Source organism: Nestor notabilis, unplaced genomic scaffold (genome assembly GCF_000696875.1).
Source record: "Nestor notabilis isolate BGI_N333 unplaced genomic scaffold, ASM69687v1 scaffold23808, whole genome shotgun sequence".
In the NCBI taxonomy this organism is placed as follows: Eukaryota; Metazoa; Chordata; class Aves; order Psittaciformes; family Psittacidae; genus Nestor; species Nestor notabilis.
In genome coordinates this window covers 3,756-27,781 of record NW_009939047.1, presented here as the reverse complement: position 1 = coordinate 27,781, position 24,026 = coordinate 3,756, and the positions used below count along the sequence as shown (strand labels likewise).

Here is a 24,026-nt window from a genome sequence, read left to right as displayed (position 1 = left end):
GAGGGAGCAGGATTCAAGACTGTGGGGCCCTAGAGAAGTGAAGAACAAGACAGGCAGGACTACATCGGTGAAATAGAGGAGTAAGACTCCCTGCCAGTAAGAAAAAGGTGAGTGGAAAATAACACCAGCCTGTAAAGAAAGCAGACTGTGGCATCTGTCTAAAAACACTGGTAATTTTTCTCACAGCATGGGTTAGTGAGCTACAAAATTATGTGCTCACAGCTCCCAAAGCCTTTCCTGTATTCACAGAACTGCACAGGGGAAAAGATCCCTCTCTGCTATTAAAGTATCAGTTCAGAGAGATACAACAGCTCTGTGATCAAATGAACTGAACCTGAAACGTACCCTTGAAACTTAAGTACCCACAAAGATTATCTACAGAAAGGATAAAAGGACAAGATCAGAGAATTTTTGTCAAAGCTTCCAAAACTTGAAATTCATTTTACAAGTTAAAACCAATGTATTTGGCAATTTTTAAATGACAACACTGAACAGCAAACACACAAACTGTACAGACAAATAAATGGAAACAAATCTAAAGTTTTGGGAAAGTACTAACCAGTTACTGACAGCAGCTGTGAAACCCTCACCTCCATTTCCTCCCGATGAGACCTGTCTCTATCCTCAAATTCACGAGTTCTCCGCCGAGCTTCTTCAAAGGCTTGTTGTGCCAATGCATCCTCCTGCTACCAAACCAGACAACAGAGTGACACAAGAGGCTATCCTAGTTTCTGCCAGATCACATTTCTTTTGCATTTCAGGGATTGCTTGACAGCAATGACAAGAATTGTCCTACAGAATCTGCTAGAATAAAGACGAGGTCCAGCAAATGCCAATATAGGTTAATGAAATAATACTCACCTTCATCATGGCAGTAGAGATCCAAAGCTGCAATGCAGCTACTACTAGAATATGTTTTCAAAGGAGAACTGCTGTTTCAAAGTAGTTTAAAATGCTGTTTTCTTTTAAAGCTAGGAATTCTCAAAAGTTACATGAACGAGGTAATGCATTTTATTCTTATAGAAGTAATTTTGAAGTCAGTATTCACAGGTATATCTAAGACAGAGTTCACCAGCATCATTATATAAATAATGGTAATTTAATTATCTTTAATTTAGAAGTATTATCTAAATTATGAACAAAAAAAAGCCCTCCATTTTACCAAAAGCTGAAGGTACATCACTAGGAATGTTCCTAATCCTTAGTATAATTTAAATTATTTAAGTTTAGATGCATAAGAAAATGCAAAGCATAAGTTTTTCCTCTACTGATTTGTGCACATTCACATACAATATGGAAGAAAACTGTAGGTTTGACAACCCTGTTGTTTATTTCCAACAATAGCTTTTGAACACGAATGCATTTAATAAATTAATGCAAAAAGAAGTTTTAAAATAAAGCGTTATTAATATGTAACCCACTGTTAATTGGGTTACAAATAATTTCTCTTTAAGAGACCTTTTAGCCCAAATTTTGCTTAGAATTAAAATAGATGGCTCTGTTCCCCACTAGAATTTTCAAGTGTTCAGAATGGAGGAGACCAGTCTAAAGAGGTCCCACAAAAGACTAAGAGATAAACTGTATTGGGTTTCCCTCCTCCCAACTCCTGAGCTACACTTACCACTAACTCTGCTTATGATTCCCACATACATGCAAATGTTATTTTCCAAGCTGATAGTTTTATTTAAAAAAAGTAAAATCCTAACCTTGACTGTTAGAGGACACAAGCATGTTGAGAGCCCAACTAGGGATTAAGTGCATAAATTTTTTAATTTAAGATAAAGCATCCCTAGTCTGAGAGAACGTTAAATTGCCTTTTTTGCCGCTGGCACAACGGTGTACCCTGAGGCTACTTTGTGAAATGATGTGAATGAGTGCCCCCTGTGGCCTAACACACTTAAATACAAACATCTGCCAATCAATAACTCAGCACAGCCAGCTTCACAGAGAGCTATGTCAAAAGGCAATGTTTAAAGCTGCCAGTAAGGTAATATTTTAACGCTACCTACTATTTTTAAGAGTAGAATTTGGCCTTTTATAGCTATCTTAATGTTTGCACATGCTTAGAAGCCAAGGTCAGACAGTGGAAAGTAAGTTTGTTCTTAATAATGCAGCAGGATAGAGATAAGATACATAAGCTTGTCTCTCAGATGACTACAGAAAAGCTGCCTTATTTCTTATTTACAAATATTATGTCTTTAACACCCTATTTCTTTTTACCCTATTTTTTTAAGTGTACTTAAATGAAAGCATATTTTTTAGTGCAAGATTTTTGCATTTTACCTTCATTTAAAGTGGTCATGAAATAAAAGGCTAACACATAGCCTCAGCCAGAATATTGAAAAAGAAATGGTCATAACCAAAGGAACCTAGATTAGAAATTCATAGGGGAAAAAAAATCATTATATTCACATCCAGAACAAACACATGTTAACTGCTGAAATACTGGATTACTAATGTCTGAGAAAAGGTGCAGGGGGAAGCATCAGAATTTAATTTTTAAAGTTTTAAATAAATAAATAAATAATTCTGCTCTACTCCTGGTGATGTGTTATAACAGAAACCAACAAACATCTCAGGATCTTGTACAACAGGAGTTTAACAAACTTTCTTTCAAATCTCACTCAAATCTAGTAATTATAGCCTAGTAAATTCAGCTGTGTGAGACCAAATCATTTATCCACCCTAGTTTTAATCAATGACAATGCTTCTGGTATGAATCTATTAAGAAAAAGAAGCAGCAAAACATGAGCCATATCAACATGAGAACAGAACAAAATAAATCCCCAACACAGAAAACCAAAAACTGAGAGAAGCTTAAACATCCCTCCTCCACTCATACACATTTCTCCCCCAGCAGCCTGGTAAGAAAACACTTTGTGAGAACCACTACCACTTTTAACTACACATAGCAAGAATGCTCTATTACAGAAGAGATATAAAGTGCAAAGGCAGAAACAGCCTTTTGATGACCCTCAAGATACGTATCAAACCCAGGGAATTTCAGCCCCAAATGGAGAAGATATTAAAGCACATATGTAGAGCTTTGTGAAGTATGTAGAGCTTCAGTGTGCCCACTGAAGTCTGAAGAAACAGCTGAATCTGGGCCTCCCGTAACAAAAAATAAGACAGCTTAGTAGTAAGAACTGAATGGGCTGTGAATTAAATGGAAAGAACACTAGCTCAAAAGTTAAATTTTAAATACCTTATTGTTACGCATGTCTTTTTTCTTCCTCAAACATTTCTGACCTGGGGAAAGGTAGTATAATCTCCAAAGTGTAGCAGCAAAAAAAAACTTTATCCTTTCACAGTATTAGTAAGAAGTAAAAGGTAGAAAAATGCAAGAGTTTTGAAGTTTCCATCTAAGAAAGCTTTCACATCTTAACATTTAGTATTAATATTTGCATATTTAATAAATATTTATTAATTCTTTAAGAGTTTCTATTTGCATAAAAGAAAGCCCTCCAGAAAACAGGAGTAAGGGGTGTATATGGGGGTGTGTCTGAATGCCAACAGGACCTCGTTACAGAAGGCAGTGGGTATCACAGGCACTATGCTGCACAGTACAAGGCACTTAAACCCACTCTGACATCAATGTTATTTTGGGATCAAAGTCAGCAGTTAGGTCAACTGCCACTGGCAATATTAATACAGTTATAAAAAAAAAGGAAGCAAAATGACAGATACAGGAAAACGGAAACTGAAGAATGTAAAAGATTGCCCAAATGTTTACAACACTGACAAGTACAGGGGTGCACCTACTTCTGTGTCTCTAGTGCCTTATGACACTGGGAATTCTTAGGTGCTACTACCGCAGCAAGTAAGATGACCACTGACCTCCCTGTAATTGCCGAGAAGCACAGACTGAAAACAAACTGCAACTCTATCTGAGTTCAAGCATATCTCTGTAGAACCACACTGTGTAATACCTTCAGCTCAGCACCCTGTACTCAAAACTCAAGCAAGCCCTGACACCAGAAAGCATGCATACATCCCCTCAAAACAAAAAACCCAACACCCTAAGCCCAACAAAAGGCTAAATAATAAAGAAAGTGTTTGTGCTCAGTGCACAAACACTTTCTGAAGGTAACAAAAAGGAATTCTCAACTGTAGTTAATACAGCATATACAGGAGCTAAACTAATCCAAGAGCATGCAAAAACATTTATCAGGAAATTAAAAAGAGAAAATGGAACCCACAAGTCACATGACCACCCTTTTTGGAAGGGTTCCCACTTTTTTCAAGAACTATCCGATTCTGGAGAAGAATGACACTAGCTTCTTCCAAGCGCCCATTCAAATCAGTCTCGTCTCAGTTCAGAAGTTATGTGATTTAAGTGTTCCATATCAAACTTCATAGCTGGAGTTCAAGAACCTTGGGATTTTGTACTGTCCTCAGGGGTCTACATCTGACCTCATTGTGGAAGCTGTTAATAGTCTAAAGGTCTTCTAATCAACAGCATCTACAGCGGTTACTCTCTTTCCAAGGAGCACACTGGAACTTGGCTAGCTCAAAATGCCAGCACCCAGCTTTGGAAGAAGTGAATGCCACAGCAAATAGCAGCATTCCAGTAAATGCTTCGTTCTCTGGCTTTTCTCATGGATTAACAAAAGGAGGCACAGAAGATTCTCAGGATAGCATAGCATACCATCCCTTTCTAGGCATCCTGAAGAAAGTTTGCAGGGCTGTGACTATTTCACAGACACTATTTGGACACAAAGTATTTGTACTTAACCCAGAATATAGTCACAATGACATGATCTCATTAATGTGCAAATTGGTTTCTTAAGTTAGGGAGAGGAAAGGCACCCCAAAGCTTGCAGCTGTACATACCTCCATATAAATAAAAAACTCTTGTATTCACAGTCACTTTGGACTTTGCCTTCATATAGTTCTAACATTTCTAAATTATCAAACTACAGAAATGAACTGCTGAGTTCACCACAAAATAGAGATTAAATTCGTACCTCTGGTAACTGATGTTACTACACCCAATTTACTGTCCACTGTGTGGAAGCCCCCACAAACTTGGTGCAGCTGTTTTTAGTATCAGTTTGGTAGCTTTGTTACAAAGCTACATCTCAAAAACAAGGATCTGCCTCAAGTCTGACTAAACTAAGGAACCCTGCAGCTGTGTAAGTGAACCTTATATATGTGATATGCACTTAAATTTATTGCCTCTGTGTTTACTTTGTTCTTGTGCACGTCCAAAGATTCAGCTGCTACAGTCACTTTGGTGGTCGGAAGTAAGTAGACAGGAAGTACGTTCTCGAAAACTGACATATCGTAACAGAGCGGAACCTACCGCTGTTAGAGAACAGATGATAAAAACTTATTCATCCTCCCTGATATGTAATAAAAAGGTACTTCAAAACCCCAAACACCCTAAAGTAAACTGCTAAAAAAGACTAGCATATTACAGACATAGCTTTTCAAATACTTCAAGATGTACTACTCTGTAGCATAGTAACAGTGCTAAATCACTCACAAAGTTGTAAACTACAGATGATTCCTGCCCCTAATATTTTGATCTAATTTAAAACACTAGTTTAACTACAGTCACTTATTTCTGAACTTCTATACTATGAATTTTCTTTGGAATTTCTACTCAAAGTGCAGGCAGGAAACAAGCACATTAGAATGTGTGATCACTACCTGACTGTGTGTTTCCTTTCAAAACAACAGAAGAATGTCTAAGCCACAGCAGCTATGCGCAGACTGTCTTTCTTACCTGTGCTCTCTCTTCATCAAATTCCAGGCAGCCCATACCATCCAGTCTCTGAAGATCTATCCAGCCTTTCCAGATTACACAAACACCATTAAGAATCATAGGTGCCTTCAAGTACACCTGAAAAAAAAAAAGTAAAACAGATTCTATGAATTTAAAAGCATTTGCACACATGCCTGCACAGTGACAATACTGATGCAGGAAGCTTCTATACATATTCTCAGAAGAACTTCCAAACCAGCTGGTAACATAAGACTCCACTTAACAGCTTCTCCTGCCTCCTTTCCAAGAACTCATTTTAATCAAGTAAGTGCTGTAAATTTTGCCTACTGTACTGGATGGAATAAATTTAAGATGTGTTCACATTTTAAACTGGTGTGCACCAGGATTTGGTTAGAGTTCTGTTACTGCTTTCAGTTAAAGTAACTGTTTTTCTTGTCAGCTTACCTTTGTGCCACAAAGTGGCATGCTGCCAGACAGGGAGGATCCTTTACAGCACATTTAAACGGTTAAACCAACACATGCTTCTCTGCTCCCAAGCAGCACTGGATTTTATCCCAATACATGAGCTCTTTCAACAAACAGTAAGCACCAGTTTCAGTCCTCCTCAAATTTACCAACTACTCATAGTTTAGTAAAATAACTACACATAAACACACCATGCTAAAATAAGGCTTCCTGTGTCTACCCTAGCATTTGTGAAAGGCTTTTAAAGAGAAGCACCACCACATGATCAAACCCCATCTGCAGCATCAATGTGCACACGGTGCCTTCAGCTACAGCAAGGAATAATGCATGAGCTTAAGGCCCTACATCTTAGATAATGGCAGATGATACAGTGATTTAAAGCAGAAGTATTTCCCCTTCCAAAGACCAGAGATTAATCTCCACACAGGAAATTTAAAAAGAAGCAAATACAACACTAAATGAGTTTGACCCCTTTAAATGACATAAAAAAAAAAAAAAAAAAAAAAGGTCCACCGCAGCAAAATTCCCTAAATTGTAAAGAAAAAATCAACCCTCAGGAGTTATTTCAGCCTACTTGGCAAGTCAAAACCCACCATGGAACAGAAGTCTGTCTATGTCAAATTGACAGAGAGGAAAACCCACATGCAGGCCTGCACCCTCTTCACATTTAAAGACTGCGTAAGCATTCAAACCCCATTGAGGCTTTTCAGTCTTGAGGTGTGACCCAACTAAGTAGGGGAATTTTCATGCAGCGCCTCCTGTAATAGTTCTAAACTCATCCTCTGGCAAATCCTCAAAGTGTAACTGATGTTTAGCGCTACGGTGCATTTCAAAGCACACCAACTGCACCAACCTGCCCCATTCCACGCTCATCAGCTAAGGTCACTCAAGCAGAAAAAGCAAAGTCTTAGAGCCACAGGAGGAAGAGAAGGAAGGTAAGCCTTCCTAACACTAAGGCTGTTCTAGTAAAGCTAAGTACTTAACAACATGAAAGGCAACCCATGAGTGGAAGAAAGGCAACACCTAACACAAAACCAACTGACAAGCATTATTTGCCAAAGAAAATACACATTTAATCTCTGAGCCTGATTTTTACAACTTATCACACTTCAGTATGAAGTGACATACTCTAGAGGTTTTTAGGAGTAAAATGTGCAGTAGCTGAAGTAGTAAGTTTAGGTCAAGCATATCTTCCTATCAGCTCTCCTACTGCAGGGTCTCCTCCTGAGAAGAGCAGAGTGGTTTTCTGTCCTATATTCACAGACTAGCTGTGCAAGTCATCATACCTATGCCTTCGGTGATGACAGCACACAATGCAGAGTGCAGATCTACCAGCCAAGACCTTTGCAAGCAGAAGTGTCAGAACCAGCATGAGTACAACATGGACTACCAGGAAACCACCTCCCACAGCCCTCATTTCAAATGTACGAAATACAGCATTACTCCTTTTCAGTACCATCTTTACTCATTCATCTCATAAGAAATAAACAAAGTACATACATTCAATTTAACACATGCATTTAAGTAGTTTAGAAGAGGCTGTTAGAATAAGTCATTCTCTTCTAAGAAGAATGCAGAATAATTCTAAAGAAAAAAGCAGCATCACCCAACTGTGGGTCTGTAAAAGACAAAACAGCCTGTATTCTAATGGTAGTTACTTTTTGAGGAAGCAAACAAGCATTTTGCTGATCTTTCTTTAGGGTTTTTCTTTCACCTAGCCTCTCCTACCCTTCTGGCCCACAATAAAAGCCTGGTGCATCAAAAGTTACATAGGACTTCCTGCAGATGACAAAATGTAGCTGTTCAAGTTGTCGAGAAGCAGACCAATTTTTGCTTGTTTCCTCAGTAAGGAATACTATGCTAACACTGCTTTGTTTCAGTGGCTGTTCAATTACCTTTACCACAACCACTGCTTGTGCACTGTATGCAAATTTCATAGCTCAGAGCAAGAGCTTAGATGCAGCTGCTGAGGGCTCAGTGCTTTCAACACAATGCCTTAAGCATCACCTGCAAGCCTGAGCAATGCTCAAAATTCTGTGAAAGTCTTCAGAAGTCAAGGGGGAAAAAAAGGAAACAAGTTGACAGAGGTGATGTGATTACTGATGCCTACTATCAGCCCCAAGCATGCTGACCAACAGCTGAGCTGCTGACAGAGCAGCTGGGGAACCTCTGGCATGCAGCCTGACCTTTACAGATAAAGTACTCTGCCCTTACTCCTGAATCAGAGCCCTGAAAGCCTCACACCACTTGGTAGGTCTTCAAAACTCAGATAATATACAGTTTTCACCTCTGAAAGGCTGAATTCATTAGCATGATACTTGAGTTTTGAAAATACTGTATCATCATCCAAATTTAGGATAACTCACATTGAAACCAGACATGCATATGCAGGAACTTTTCTCTCATTAAAACACACAATAAAGCACACTTTTCCTTGATTTTAGAGAAAGGAATTCAGGCTCCTTTTCCCCACTTTCCTCTTTCTGGACAATGGAAACCACCCAAGGCTGTTGCCGAAACAATTTCACCACAAATCTCCTTCTTTTCAGATAAAAGCTTTGCTGGTTCCCTTTCAATTTCCAAACTTAACAGAATTATTAATAAATTACTGCTCTTGTCTAGGAGCTCATGATCTGTTACAGCACCTCAAAATCCAGCAAAATTGTCTTCTAAAAAATTGTATAATTCTCTATTCTGAAAATTGCCTTTACAGTCACAGTAAAAAGCAAAGGAAAAAAAAACCTCCAATCCTTTAGTGAAAAGCACTAGAGAGCAGTACTAAGGAGAAGAGGTTGAAGTCAGGCAATTACCAATTTCATAGTCAGTGAACAAATTCAATGCTACAGAAAGAAGCACCATTACAGAAGCATACAAGAGGAAAAGATAGTTTGTACAGCTGCTTCCTGTCAGAGTACAGTCCATCCTATAAACCAGACCAAGTACTGCCTCAGTACTGCCTTACTGACACGGACAGTAGACAGCTAAGTTATGTATTACTATACACAACAACGTGTATCACACAGAGTGATTTCTCCTTCATTTTGCACCTTCATTTTCCACACACTGGCACAGCCAAAGCTAATTAGTTTCACAGATTTTGAGACATAGGTAGAATGTCACGTATTGATATCTGCAATTTTTAACAGCTGTACAGCAGTTGAACTTTTGTTCGGGTGGCTGTTTTACACAAGTTTCATTCCACTTCAAACCGCATCTTCCATTTCAAACTCCTATTACAAATCAAAGTAGCATTAGATTTTTTTAAAATGAGAAAAGTATACATGTTACTTCACTGGAATAGGTTTTTAATGTTAGAACAAGTATTCTGCTTGCAGACGGAACAACCAGCAACAGTAAACACACTTATCTCCTGGCAGATTGTCTGGATGGAGGATGAACAGCACCATCAGTGGGAGAAGATGCTGCATGAATATGCTAGGGTCTAAGTTGTTGAGCTGTGTTCATGCTTTCTCTGCCTACCAGCTGGCATGGTCTCAAAGATGCTCCTTCAACATCTAGTATCTCACCTTGGTTTTTGTACTCTTTCAACTAATCTGGTATTTCTTTTCATCTACATTTAAATCAGCAGCGCTCACCTCCAACTCCAATTACCTGGGAGTTAGCTTTGTTCTTACAAATAGGCAGGGACATGGCTCCTGTAACACCATTTGTTTGTATTTTAAAAACCAAGCTTGATTTGAATACAGAAGCAGAGGACAATTCTCAATGACTTAAAACAAAAAACTCAACCCCCCCCCCCCCCCCCCAAAGCCTGCTTTACTTGAGCACAAGATGCAAAACCTCAGTTTCACATCCTATTTTAGTCCTCTAGTAAATCCTTATCTCACAATACCAGGGTATTTAACTGATGTGCTATAGATACGCTATCTGTACGCTCCATCCACGCATCCTGCAGTTACAGAAAATGTTCCTTCTCCCTAAAGCAACCAAGCCATTTCCTCCCTGAGAGATTGCACGCAGTCTTCACCACCCACTGACTAATGAATCAGCACGCTCACAACAGCCACTGCCACAAATGAGACCAACTTCACCCCCTCAGGAAACACCAGTCCCCAGTGAAGCAGTGCAGGCCCCTCCCTCCTGTTTTCATTTTCCCAGCACACAGGAGCAAAACGCATTCTTTCAGAGGAGACTCGGCTCTGACTCAGCCTGCCTCACCACACACACATCTGCCCATTCACAACTGCTCACACAAGCTGCCTCTCTCTCTTGCTTGAGCCAAGTACACACATCCCAGTTTTGATCCCACCTTCCCCTGAACCACACCCCACTTTTAAATAGCTCAACAGCAGCCTTCCCAAAGACTTCATAGGTGGAACACTGACCACTAAGAAAGGAACAGCTTTAAACACTTACTTCAAGTAAGAAAGATGTTAAATTGGTTAAGGCTAACCTCATCATTTCAGCTTCTCTTGGCATGGTCTGTATTCACTGCCGAGTAAAAGGAGACTACCTATTCAAAATGCTTAAAGATGAAACCCTATATTCATCCATTTAACAGAAATTTTAAAGGAATATATATACATTTCCATAAACAAAATGCAGTGATCTTGCCATACAGATTTGGCATGACTTCTGAAATGTAAAGCTGAGTAAGTCCCGCCATTCCCCAAGCACCAAGACTCACTTTCATATCATATTCAGAGAAGCATCACTAGCTTGGGTTTCAGGAAAGGGCCAGAACAGAGAGGCAGCAAGCTATGAAAGCAAAACAAAAAACCTCCCGCTCCATCACCCAAGCCCCAAAAAACTTTGCAAGAGAATTTACACACTAAAATCCTCTATTATTTGGAGAACAAAATACAATAGTACTACCTTCACTAGTGTAACAACTAAAGCTACAGCAAAAGCTGACAACTCCACACTAGACTTCAAATATTGGTCACACATATTTGAAATGAAACTAACAAAGAGAAACAATATCATAGACTGAGTTTACAGCATTTATCAAGCTTTGTAAGTTCCAATTCTGAAACAAAACCTTTGTAATACAGTTTTAACTGGGAACAGAACAGTAAATAGACACAGTTGTAAAGAACCCCATTTGGGAAGTCACTATGAGTTAAACAGACTTCTTAGCGTTTATTAATCTTAGAACAATAGACACATCACTGTAAATCATAAGAGCCCAGAACTCCAGCAGATTCAGACCAAGCCTTCTGTCACATGCCTCAAAGCATACTACTATTCTTCCTTGAAAAACAGAGTATTTTCTAAGTTACTGAAAGCTACATCTTAACACAGCCTCCACTACATGAAAATGAGGTTTTGTTAAAATTTAAACTTCATACTATGCTGTAAAAACACAAGTGACACTTCCTGACCAGTCTTTCCTAAACATCCAAGTTGTACTTGGATGACCCAGCTGTGGCTTTCAAGATGAATACAGCTCTAAGTTTCTCAAGGGTGGCACCTATGTCACAAGTGTATCACTCCACTGACGACAGGCCTTTGCTGGCTGGACGTGGCACTGCCAGGATGGTGCTGGACACCAGGCTGAGCACAGCAGACACTACAGAGCCCAGCACCATTGCTCTTCTGCTTGTGACCTGGTCCCTCCCTGGAAGATCCTCCTTCCTTTCTGTCATCACATGAATGCATTTCACTTCCAACTTTAGACTACATAAATAATTTGAAGAGGGGCTGGTAACATCAGGAATGACCAGGCCTGCGGTAGTGCATGAAATATTTTTTTGGAAAATGCTCTTTTCAACTTGTCAGTTTTCTTCTTTCCTCTGTGCTACTTACACATGCCATAATACCAAAAAAACCCAACCAGAAAACAGACCAAAAAACAATTACCCAGGCGTTAGTTTTCACAGAACACAAGAATTTCTGGAAAGGAAGTTCAACAGTTAAAACGAAATAGGGTTACTCTATTTCATCAGCTATGACAAAGGTCAACTTAAGCAAACCCAAAAATATTAACAAAACGGTACTGCTTGCTAAGAGTCTCAATCCAGACTATTACACTTAGGAAAAAAAGAAGAAAGTAAAGTTCTAAATACAGTCTTTCATACCACGATATTTTCAGGTTACAAAAAGCAGTGGAAATACAAATTCACCAACTGCAAGGAACAAAACGTCTTGAAGAATTTGCTGAAATACAGAAAACCCTTTGGATTGCTAACAGCCTGTACTAGAATCTTAACAGCAACAAATAAAGACAGTGCAGCACAGGGCTAAAATTTAATTATTATTTGCAGCAGGTTAACTGCTGTATATAAGCAGTTACAATTACTAAAGATTTTAAACCCCTGTATTTTTCCTCCATTTATTATTCTTCTGCTACTTTTGCTGCTAGTCTATTAATGAAGTTGCAAGTACGATTTAATTTCTCAGAAAGATCTTTGATTTAGTCAGACCCTTATCAAAATACTGTACCTGCCAGGCTCAGGAGTCAGAGAAATACAGTATTTTTTTTTTAAATCTAAGTTTTAGACTCTTAGAGGCATTTCCTCCCCCCTTATGGAAACCTATCAACCTTTACATGCCTGAAGGTGCATAGATGCAATGGAATCCATTTTTACAATTCTAAGTAGTAAAAATATCCCCGTACGGACTCACATAAAAAATGCCTTTGTAAGTAGTACCAGAGCTGTGACAAACCCCTCTCAATATGCATTCTGTAGTACTGAAATACTACAGTGATAGTTGGTTTCTAAAACATAAAACAAAGAAAAGCCAAAGAATCTTCACTGCTTTAGTGAAGAGACAGAATTTACAAGTCACTTTGAGAAAACCTGATATTCTCATGGTTTCTTGGTGGTTGGTTGTTAGGTTTTTCCTGCATAGTTAGCTCAACTACATAAACATGACTCCTTTTCAAAAGCTGATCTATGTTTCATTAGATTATGCAGGTTACTGTTTCAGTTAACTAAAAACCAAGTCTATAACTAAGAACAGATATGAAGCATTAAGGATGCCAGAGTAAATGCAGTTCGAATCTGTGAAGACTACAGCATTTTATTCCTGGATTAAGATCTCTGGTCAGTACTTATGCTTAGAAGCTAGCAGAGAAAAATTATAAAATACTACTGCACAGAAATTTTATTCATCATTTAATAACAACTAAGTCTCCACAGTTCATCATTCCAAAATATTGCAATCGCAATGCAGGAAATGTTCACTACGCTTGATCAAAACCACCAAAATAATCCCAATACAAAGCAAAAAGTAAGTGGCTTCTTGTTTCCGCAGTGTTACTACAAAAGGTCTAATGCCTCCCAACATGAAACATGCCTCAGGCTCTGACTCACTGCATTTACCTTAAAAAAGAGACAAAACCAACCACAGCTGTAACTGAGAAACAACAAAAATGCAATGAACACAATATAAGGATAATCTGAAAGGCAAATACATGCTGGGGTTTTCCCCTGCGAAACTTTACAGGGTCTTTTATCAGTACATCTCTACCACTAGATTCTACATCAGAAGAGATGGCTAGATTTTACATCTACTCTCCTGAAAAGGCACACATCAAAAAAGACGCAATTTTTCTTTCAACGTTTAAAAAGAGCAATGTTTTTGCAGCTAAACATTGCCAGGAGACTGCTGCTGGTTTCCTGTTGCAAGTATACATGCATGTAACCAACAAATGCTTATGCTCACCAAACCAGTTAACTAACAGGGACAACACACACAGATTTCTGCCACGTTGACAGAATATATTTTCCAGATGGAAATTTCAAAATTGGTGGAGAAATTAGGTCTTCTCAAGCTTTCAGAAAATAGCACAGCAAAAAGGAGTTGTAACTACAAACTCAAAAAAAGGATTAGAAAGAGGGGTTTATCTAAAACACATCATTTACACACACTATGCTACCCATATGCAAAGAAAAGATTAAACCTGAAAATTTCAGAGGCACAATGCTAATACACTCAACTAGAAAATACCGTATTTTGACAACATGGGCAAGCAACTCAAAAACCATCCAGGAACTGACCAGAGCAGAAGGGCAAGTTGCCTCTTCTGCCGCTGGGCTTTCATTAGGTTCTTGAGCACCATGACAGCCTCACCCATTCCCCTTAAGCAGGATTCAAGTCTAGAAAACTGGCATGAACATTTATTTAACAATCAGTGCCACATCAAGTCTTAAAATAATGCAAGTTAGTAATTATTTTGTCTTTTGTATACCATAAGAACTACAAAGCTTTCATCATCCAGTAAAATTTCATAGTGTTTGTCATAATTATTCTGTAGAAAACTATCAGCTTCTGCACAGACACATCATTAGCAATGGCTGGGAATTTTCTTTATCAGATCAATTAGCACTTTCAGGTATATATTTAATACCAAGTTCTCCAAACAGCCAAAATGCAACAAGAATTCTTCTTGCACAAGACCAGGAAAGGACAGAAGCAACACTGTATGATCTGCAGGAGAGGGAAGCAATTTAAATCTTTACGCACTATTTACTGATGTATAGCTGACACAAGTTATACTTCCTCAAAAGTCTGGTTCTCAATTTCTAGATATCAGAATAGAGCTTAAAAAAGAAAAAACAACTTCAAACTGCTTCTCTGAATGCTTCGACTGGAAAGTACCATCCAGTATGTTTCATTAACTGTCTGTTGTCAGACCTTCTGAAGTGGTAAGAAACATCAGCTTTCTGGTTTGCTGTAACTAAAATCCTGATGGTTTCTGCACTGAAAACCCACCAGGCTAGCAGGTGGTGCAAGCACATTGCAGGGTACTGTACTCTGATTCCCCTAGTTGGCATCTGGACATGAGATGATTGCCCACTGCCCTCTACCCAAGTGAAAATGCTTGCCATCAATATATTAAAAAAATAAAAACAATGGAAAAAAAACAAGAGAAGCATGCAAGTTTAATAGAAATCCCCAGATGCTTTTTAGTAGCATGAAAACAAACAAACAAACACACTATAGTTGTTTGTCTATATGCCTTCCTGGCTTAGTTTTCCTATTCTTAAGCATTGTACTAGTTTCCCAAAAAGAGAAGGTCCACTGCTGCCTCTACTGAAGATCTAAGCTTCACCCCTTTTTTTTTTTTCTTTTCCCAGGAATACACTGCCCAAAAAGCAGCTAAAAAATTATTCTTGTCACCTCCAACCTGTTCTGCAGGACAATGCTGGCTATTCCTCAACTGACATCAAAAGGCAATTCATCAGGACATAAAAGCTCCCATCAAGTTCCAGAGCTGCTTTCTTCCCTAAATTTCCAACCTGTTGAAATATCTGACTGTCCTGGGTTCAGCTACAGCAGTCATTTTTTCTCCTTCTTAGTAGCTGGTGCAATGCTGTGGTTTTGACTTTCAGTCTGGGAACAATGCTGATAGCACCGATGGTTTTAGTTGTTGCTAAGTAATGTTTACTCTGACCAAGGACTTTCTCAGTCTCATGCTCTGCCAGGGAGGAGGGGAAGCCAGGAGGAAGCAGAGACAGGACACCTGACCCAAACTGGCCAAAGGGCTATTCCATACCACAGCACATCATGCTCAGTATATAAACTGGGGAGAGTTACCCAGAAGGCCCAGATCACTGCTCGGGTCAGGCTGGGTATCGGTCGGCGGGTGGTGAGCGGTTGTGTCCTCTCCCCTTGTTATTCCTCTTACATTATTATTGGTAGCAGTAGTGGTTATATTATACCTTAGTTACTGGAGTGCTGTTATCTCAGCCCGTGGGAGTTACATTCCTCCGATTCTCCTCCCCATCCCTCCGGGAGCAGGGGGAGGAAGGAAGAGGGGGGGGGGTGAGCGAGCGGCTGCGTGGTTCCAAGTTGCCGGCTGGGCTTAAACCACGACAGTGACAGAAAACATTTGCCCTCTGCTACTGTATTTCAATTTAAAATTACATGTTTAATGACCCTTACTGTAAAAATTATGCTAGGTTTAAGAACTTTTGTCACCTTCCATTGGTTTTATGTTCTGTATTTATGCTGAGATGAACAGATAAAACAAGTTGCATACCCAGAAGTCCCACAACATAGAGCTGCTGTCTGCAAATCTCTAGGCAAAGTATCTTACACACACAAAGAAGGCAGAAGTTCTGCACAGGCTCTTCAAGCAGCTACAATTTGGATCCCATATTCAAGTCTAGACATTACCGTAACAGAAATTATATAGGGTTTCTGCTTAAACATCTGCAGCATCAGCTATTCCCCAAAAAAATGATCCTTTCATTAGTACTCATCTTCTTAGAATAGCAGTCTTGTGCAAGAGTTTTTCTCCCTCCATATTATTGTCACAGCATGTATTTCACCAGGCCAACTTGTTGAACGTCAAATATGCAATTATGCAAGCCAATTAGCTCATTTTGTTACTTGTGCTTTGCATAATAAAGCTTGAAGAAGCATTTCAGTAACTTTCAGAAAAATTACAGTTTCCTGTAACAAATGGTTCAGCAACTTATTGAATTTTTTAATATGAAGCATTGAGCAGTTTTCATGAAGAAACAGACATCCTTAACAGTGACGCTCTTTTCTCATTCATTTATAAGAGCCGAGAAGCTTAATCTTAACAACTTTGCTTAGTAAGTGGAGACCAATAAGCAAACAAGAGGATTCAACAATCCAAATGTCTGGATAACTTCCAGTATCTATGCTCCAGAGATGTCAAGTACTGCTTTCATCCACACAGCACTTTCCTTATATAAAGCTGGCTCCCAAATGTAGTATTTAAGTCACTAACTCTGGCTTTGTTCCTCTTCTGGGAACTTCAGGATGACCATTCTGTGATTCAGTGATGTTACCTACACAACTCCAGCGAATGCATTTAAAAAAATTCAAGGTAATACATGACATATGACTGAATAACTGCTCTACAACATGTAATAAAAGCTGATCAAAAGCAGGTTTACTGATGCTAGACCATAAGTACTTCAGAAAGGGTTGAGAAGTAGGCATCACAAACAGCGCAGCCATGCTGTAAGTATTGTTCATACTCAGTTTCAAAATGGTATTGTTGCTGCACACACTGTAATGCACGAACAAGGCTGCATGCAGTAATAAAAGTATCTGGAGAATGGGAGGAGTGAGAGGATTATGGGGAAAAGTCTGTGGATATTTGTCACATGAGAGATGCCTGGTGTGACTCACACTCTGGTGACAGAAGGCAACCTATGATAAATCGCTCTTCAGCAACAACTGTCCAAATGTCAGACGGTGGCTGCTTGCCAGCACAGGACAACGTGTACCTAACAACCTACAAGCTCTGAAGATTTCTCATCCCAAAATCCAAGTTCCCAACTCTTAGTAGTATATAAACTGGATGTATCTCCCAGTTTTGAGGGAAAGTGAGAAAAGATACACGTACAAGCACCCTGCTTCAAATGCAGTTTCAATTTAAAAGCTCTCCTCTGTGCAACAGCAGGTCATAATGAGTAAAACCTCAAAGTATCTAGGCAAAACAAGAAAAGTTTCACTCTCCTCTAAAACAGGAACATAAACAAAGAAATAGAGTATCTAGAAAACAAGAAAAAAAGAAACAAGAAACTGAGCAGTCTCTACTAAATAAAATTACTCTTAAGCACGAACAATAATAAAATCAAGCATTACAAGCATCTGCAGAAAAGTAGTATTCTACCCAAACCATATAGGTGAACCTGGATGAAAACTGATGGAGGAGGCCACCCAGGAAAGTAGATTCTCCTCATTAACCGAGCATTTCCAGGACTCCCACCACACCACTCCAAGAAAAAATTAAGCTGTTCAGCCAGGCTGGGTACAAGCTGAATATACCGCCAAACCCATTCATCTGCTACCCGAATAATTGCACACCAACCTTCTTGCTTAAACCTTACAGAAAAAGCCTGAGAAAGACAAAAAGGAATGACAGTGATGTGGCAACACCACTTCGCTTGGCTCAAGCAGGCAAAAACACCTCAAAGGCCAGAGCACACAGTTCACAGATGGTGTGCCTTCACTGACGACCAGCTGCTCCTCACAGAAGAATCTCTCCCAGCTACCACAATGCTCTGGGGTTGTGAAGTCATCAGGTAGACTCAAGCAGGAGGATACTCCAGATTCCCGAAGCAAGATGAAACTAAACCAAAACAGGACTTTCATATCATTCTGCTAGTACGAAGGGAGAGAACAGCAGGTGAACATGATAGAAATCTGATCCCAAAATATCATTATTCTGACCCACCAGTGCATTAAGGGACTAGCTAAAAATCAGTCAACAACTGTGCAGAGCTATGCAACAAACCTTAACTCAACTTCAGACCTGGAAGAGAAACTGTTTCTAAGCAGGACAGCCCCTGCAAAACAAAATGCCCTTGCCAGATGCCCTTCCATGTCCACCTTATGAGACAATGCACGAACATTGTCAGGACACTCCTTAAAGGTCGACATTTGTAGGTTTTTAACTAAGTTACACCCCATATGCCTCCACCACCTACAAACAACTCCGTGAACTTCTGCTAGGTAATGCCCAACTCTTCAGAGTTGTATCACTATCTCCTGACGCGCTTTAAAGAGAGACCTTCACAATAATTTGAAGGATAATTAAATTACTACAGACAAATACAATGATGAAGTCTTGATAACAGTTAAGACCACATGAATCTCATGGCTGAGATCATTTGCCCTATGTTGTGGCACACTACAGCATGATCTTTTAATTAATACTATGGCTCTAGTATGTTTTTTTTCTTTTTCCCTAAATCCCTAACACCAGCCATCCTTTCCCACTCATCTGGAAAAATCAAATTCAAATCATTTTTGTCCAGAGATACAACAAATTGCAGGGAACACATACAAGTAACTGATAACTCTGAGAACATTTTAGATGGTGACAGTTCAAAAACCCCAAATACAGGTGGACTGAAATTATAGAAACTTAAAGCTCTCCAGCACTACAGTGAGGGTAAAATGGGTGCTGAAATTGTAAATCAGTTTCCCAGACCCATTCTTGTACCCATTCTTTAAAAGTAAGCATATCTAAAGCAAAAAGAAAGCTACTATTCCAGCTTTGTTTGAATGACTGTTTCATCTAACATTGCTGGGGTCTAAAGAAAGTAAAGAAAATAAAACTTCTGATTCAATACAGATTAGCAGTAATACCCAGATATTTCTCGTAAACTAAACCTCATTTTCCAAGAAAATTCCTCCAGATACATGTTTGACTGAAAACTGCATTTGCTCAGAAAATGGAGCAGCCAAAACACCAGTCAACTAATCTATGAAAATTTACTGATAAGGTCAGAAAGGAAAAAGTTGATTTGGGGACAAGCCGTATATATCAAATCTCTAGCGAGAAAAGAGGACACAAATGGAAAATTGGCTGCCATTTAAATATAGTTTTTATTCAAATACCACTCAAGCACCTTTTTTTATCACTACATTTCTGTAACAGCTGTAACATCTGCAGCACAGAGATTTCTCAGTTTTTTTAGACTCATCTAAGCACCTACCACTAAATTGCAGCAAAATATAATTTCCTAGTTACAACAAAAGACTGAATGAGTAGAAACTCAGCTTCTTCAGGAAGAAAGCTGAAGTCTGGTAATCTTTTGTTATGGCTAGAACATTTCTAGTGAGTAGAAATTCTAGCTACATCACACACGTGGCATACCAAGCACTCCAAATCAATTTCAATTGTGTCTGAGGTGCTTTCCTCCAGAGTTGTGGAGTTCACAGCGTATTATACTGAAATAAGCCTGTGTTGAAGAGCCTGGTTTATGAGCAGCTGTGCTGAACAGCAGACAGGAAGTAAAGCTGCATTAGAAGTGAGATGGAGAACAGTATTATAAAGGGGAGGGGAAGTAAAACAACTTCACATAATTCATCAGCCTAATGACTAGTTATTTAAACAATTAAAAAAAAGAATATCTGAGAAAGAAAGAATACATTTCTTTCAGGTAAGAAAGACAAGACCTCTATGAATGAACATCTCAACAAATGAAACCTGGGACATGTTATCTTACTGTAAGAAGTACGCAAAATGAATCATGCAAAGAAAGTTGATCATGCAGTTCTTACCAAAACAAGGTGACTTTCAATAAAATCAGATTTTGAGAAGCACTGAAGGCCACACACATGGTTCAGCCTGAAATTCATATGGTATCAGCACAAAACTGAAGTAAAAAATCCAAGAACTTCATTAAGCACAACAAAAACCAGTCTAAGTTATTAATGATACCAGAGAACCAAGGTGAAAATAAAACTCTTCATTTTATTCCAGGCTTCAATTATGGGATATTTCAGGCAATACATTAGACCACTACACTGTCTGCCTTTGAATTTCTTAACATTATCTATTCATTTATTCTTAAAAAAAAACCCCAAAAACAAACAAAAACCCCACCCAAAAAAACCACCACCAACTCACCCAACAATGAAAAAAAAAAAAAACTCTTAAAAAACCCACAAACTGGACGTTAGCTGACAACAAAGGATCAGGAAGCCTTGGTATGGTTTGGATATCCAGGAACAGGTCATACACTGAATTTGATGCACTCTCCCACACACCCACAATCACAATGAAAAACGATGTTGTATTGTTTTTACAAATCTAGGGACCGATTTTTAGTTATACTTTTTCTTTTCCTATGACATAAAAATTGCTCAAAGACAATTAAATTTACTACAGGTCAAAGACAGCACCGAACTCTAAAACTATCAAAAAAAAAAAAAGTTAAGATTGAGTTTAAAGCAAGTTGAAACATTAAGCGAACACTTAGCTATCCAACTCTAGAATTAACAAAGACAGGGTACCCACTAGAGGCCTACTCACCCATTGTGGACATCAGATGCATCAAATTAAAAGGCAAATTAAGCATACGAAACCCCCTTCAGTTAAGAAATACCAGAATGAGAAACCTCAAGCCTGTGAAGCAGTATTCACAGAATCCTGACTTTCAAATGGATTCACAAGGGTGTTCCTCTTCCTATAATTCAATCACTTTGACAAGCAGTTGTAGCAGATGCCACATTGGTGGCTTTTGTCAATTTTTGTACAAAACTGCTTAGGCACAATACTGACATACTTGAACTCTGGATAAACTATTTTGGGCCATCATTTGCTCAGCCAAACACTGAAGCAGAATTCCAGAACAAAAATATTCTAGTGTTGTGAAATTTATCTACATTCTAGATCTCAAACTAACGCTTAAAATAATAATTGACAGCTCCCCCCATACATTTTTTTTTAATTCATATAATTTAAAACATGCCTTGCTGGCTTAAATCCAGTGATGAACACACATTATGCACTGTCTCAAGAATCAAAGCCCATAAAACAATGCTGCGCAGAGCTACAAAAAAAATCACACGGTGTTAAGAGGCTGCTGGAGCCTACGAAAGAGATTCTTAATACAGCCAAACAACAAAAATCTACAGAAGGCAAAATCTCAGGGCAATTCATATGAAACAGCTGTTTCTGTTGATAACATAAGGAACACTCTCTCATCCTGCTAACTCTGCTTCTGAACCTCCAGGACTAGCTTACTCGCAAATTTAATTCTGTGCAGAACAAGCCTGCATTCAAATGTGACTGACACTAGCAAATTTAATTACAACAGCAAATTTGTGATTTGTTCATACTGGAGCATAACACTGCTCCCGCTTATTAGTTTGTCCACCTCCAGCCTCATTCTGACGAATTCTTCTAAACATTTTAGTGAAGCACTCTAGAATTTACTGTAAACACACATAAAACAGGGAGTGGCATCCACTGATGAGGCTTGTGTTCTATTTTAATACACAGCATATCTACCATGCTCTTACATGATTAAGACAACACAAGAAAATGGATGAAGTAGTTTCAGTACTTTAAGAATTCATTCAGAGAAAACAAAGTTAGAAAAAAATCAAAGGAGTAAATAAAATTAGTTTTGAACTGGCAAGGAGAGAGACCTCAGTCTTCTTACACATTACAAGAAAAATTCCTCATTCAATTGTGAGCCAGAATCAATATTTTTCAGTCAGAGCCAGATTCAATTCAGCTTCCTTAGGAAAGCAGTCAGTACCCAGCATAGCCAACTTCACTCCTCCTCCCTCAATTTGTCAAATTTCTGCAAGCCTCACAGGACTAAATGGAAAATAATTTTTTTCCAAAAAAGCTCATTAACTTGAATCCCAAATACCATAACTGCCCTCAGGATTTTTTTTTTCTTCCAATCAACTTTTCCCACTACAGGAAATATTTATCTTCCACCTAGAAGCATTTAGAAGACCCAATATGCCATTAAACCTGAATATGCATCAAATATTTCTTCCAGCCTGGTAGGTAGCTGTTACTTGTTACAATAGGGGGTAAAAAACAAGAATTCTGTGGTCTATTAAAAATCTTTAAAGAAAAAAATTATACAGAAGTTAGCTTGAAACAGAAAGGCTGGGGGGGGTGGGGCTTAAGCAGTGGTTCAAACCTATTGGGGTCTGAAGAAAGCCTCCTACTGAATTCAGCAATCTTTGGATCAGTCCCAAAGCAACTACAGCAGCACAGATAAAAGAAAACATCTACTTTTTAAAGGTATGTTTCCTGTAGAACAAAAGCAAGTGATTTCAGTAACTTTATTCTGATGAGACTAAGCAAGGTTTCTGGCTTTAAATCTAATACAGCTTCACAGTAACTATCACTGCCATCAGGGAATTCTACCTTTCGATATCAATCTGTGGGACAACCACCTCAGAAAAAAGCATAATAATTCAGAAATCAATTCTGAAAGCACTGCTGCTTCTATGTTACAGCTCATGGTGAAACAGAGAGAAAAAGCTTCATTACATTAAGCAGCATGGTGAATGCTTGCTGTAGCAACTGGACACTTAAGACTCGAGAAACAACCTACTTGAAGTGCAAATTTTCATTAGTCTACCACAATTCACTGCCAAAAGTCTAAAACTGTTTTTGAAGCACCTACTCAACACCAAATTTAAGTTGTTCCCCAAAATTTTGTTCCAGTGTGGCAGCAGAAATAAAGTTCTGTTCTTCAAAATAATAAAAAGCCCCCAGGACTGCCCATGTGTTTCCCTCCAGAAATATTAACATGCTCTAAAACAAAGTGGCATCAGATATTATCCAACCAGCTTTCATCTCTACTCATGAGACTACCTTCATGCACTGAGATGTGAAATATTAGTAATTTTGTATCATACATGTGGTCCCATGCTAGTAAGATCATGAGTACAACATAGAAATTTCTTCCAGTCACAACAATTTCCTCCTTACCTTGCCCCCTTCTCTTTCAAAGTCCACATATTCCCGGGTTGGTGTCTGTCGCTGCTCCCCCTGCCAGCTGGCCGGAAAAAACTGGAGAGACAGATTGGTTCCTGTGGCCACAAAAGCCTTTTAGAAAAATCAATACAAACAGGATCAGGGAGCAAGACATTACATAAATTATGCAGGCAGTCATTTATTTTTACATCAGTTTATGTCTTAAGCCAGGCAGCATAGAGAATACTTAAAGTCAAAAACATGCACTCATCATTTTTCTTAAATATTAAGTTACAAACATCTGATTCCATTTTGACAACATTTGCCATTGGCTGCTTCTGATATAAAACACAACACGGAATCAATACTTCTTTCAAATCAGTTTTGCTGACATTAGAATCTGTCCTTTCAGTTCTGTCTGGATACCCTGTGCCAGCTTAGTTCCTGCAATATTAAAAATTGCCCCAGCTTTTCAAAGAGCCTGCTTATCTCTAAAAGAAGCGCTGCTGAAAGAAAATGAACTTCTGAGACCTGTTACTTGGGACAACTCTTTTTGAAAAGAAAGGACTGTTTCCTTTCACAGTCTACTTGTACCTAGGTAATCACTTAACTGAAATGTAAATATTCCTATTTTGTCATCTACAGGCAAGCAGCATCAATATACAGCTCAATTAAACTTCACAGGATGAAACC

At 38.7% G+C, this 24,026-nt stretch overlaps 1 protein-coding gene across 1 annotated transcript in view; it reads right to left on the bottom strand.

Annotated features, from left to right (window-relative positions):
- CBFB (core-binding factor, beta subunit) overlaps positions 1–23,465 on the bottom strand; it is a gene marked incomplete at its 5' end in the record, with an annotated part of 35,547 nt that extends 12,082 nt beyond the window's left edge. Inside the window, 3 exons of the mRNA XM_010019674.1 lie at positions 591–686; positions 5,732–5,848; positions 23,349–23,465. Coding sequence (XP_010017976.1) covers positions 591–686; positions 5,732–5,848; positions 23,349–23,465 — 330 coding nt within the window. The remainder of the gene's footprint in view (positions 1–590; positions 687–5,731; positions 5,849–23,348) is intronic.
- Between the last annotated feature and the right edge of the window lie 561 nt (positions 23,466–24,026).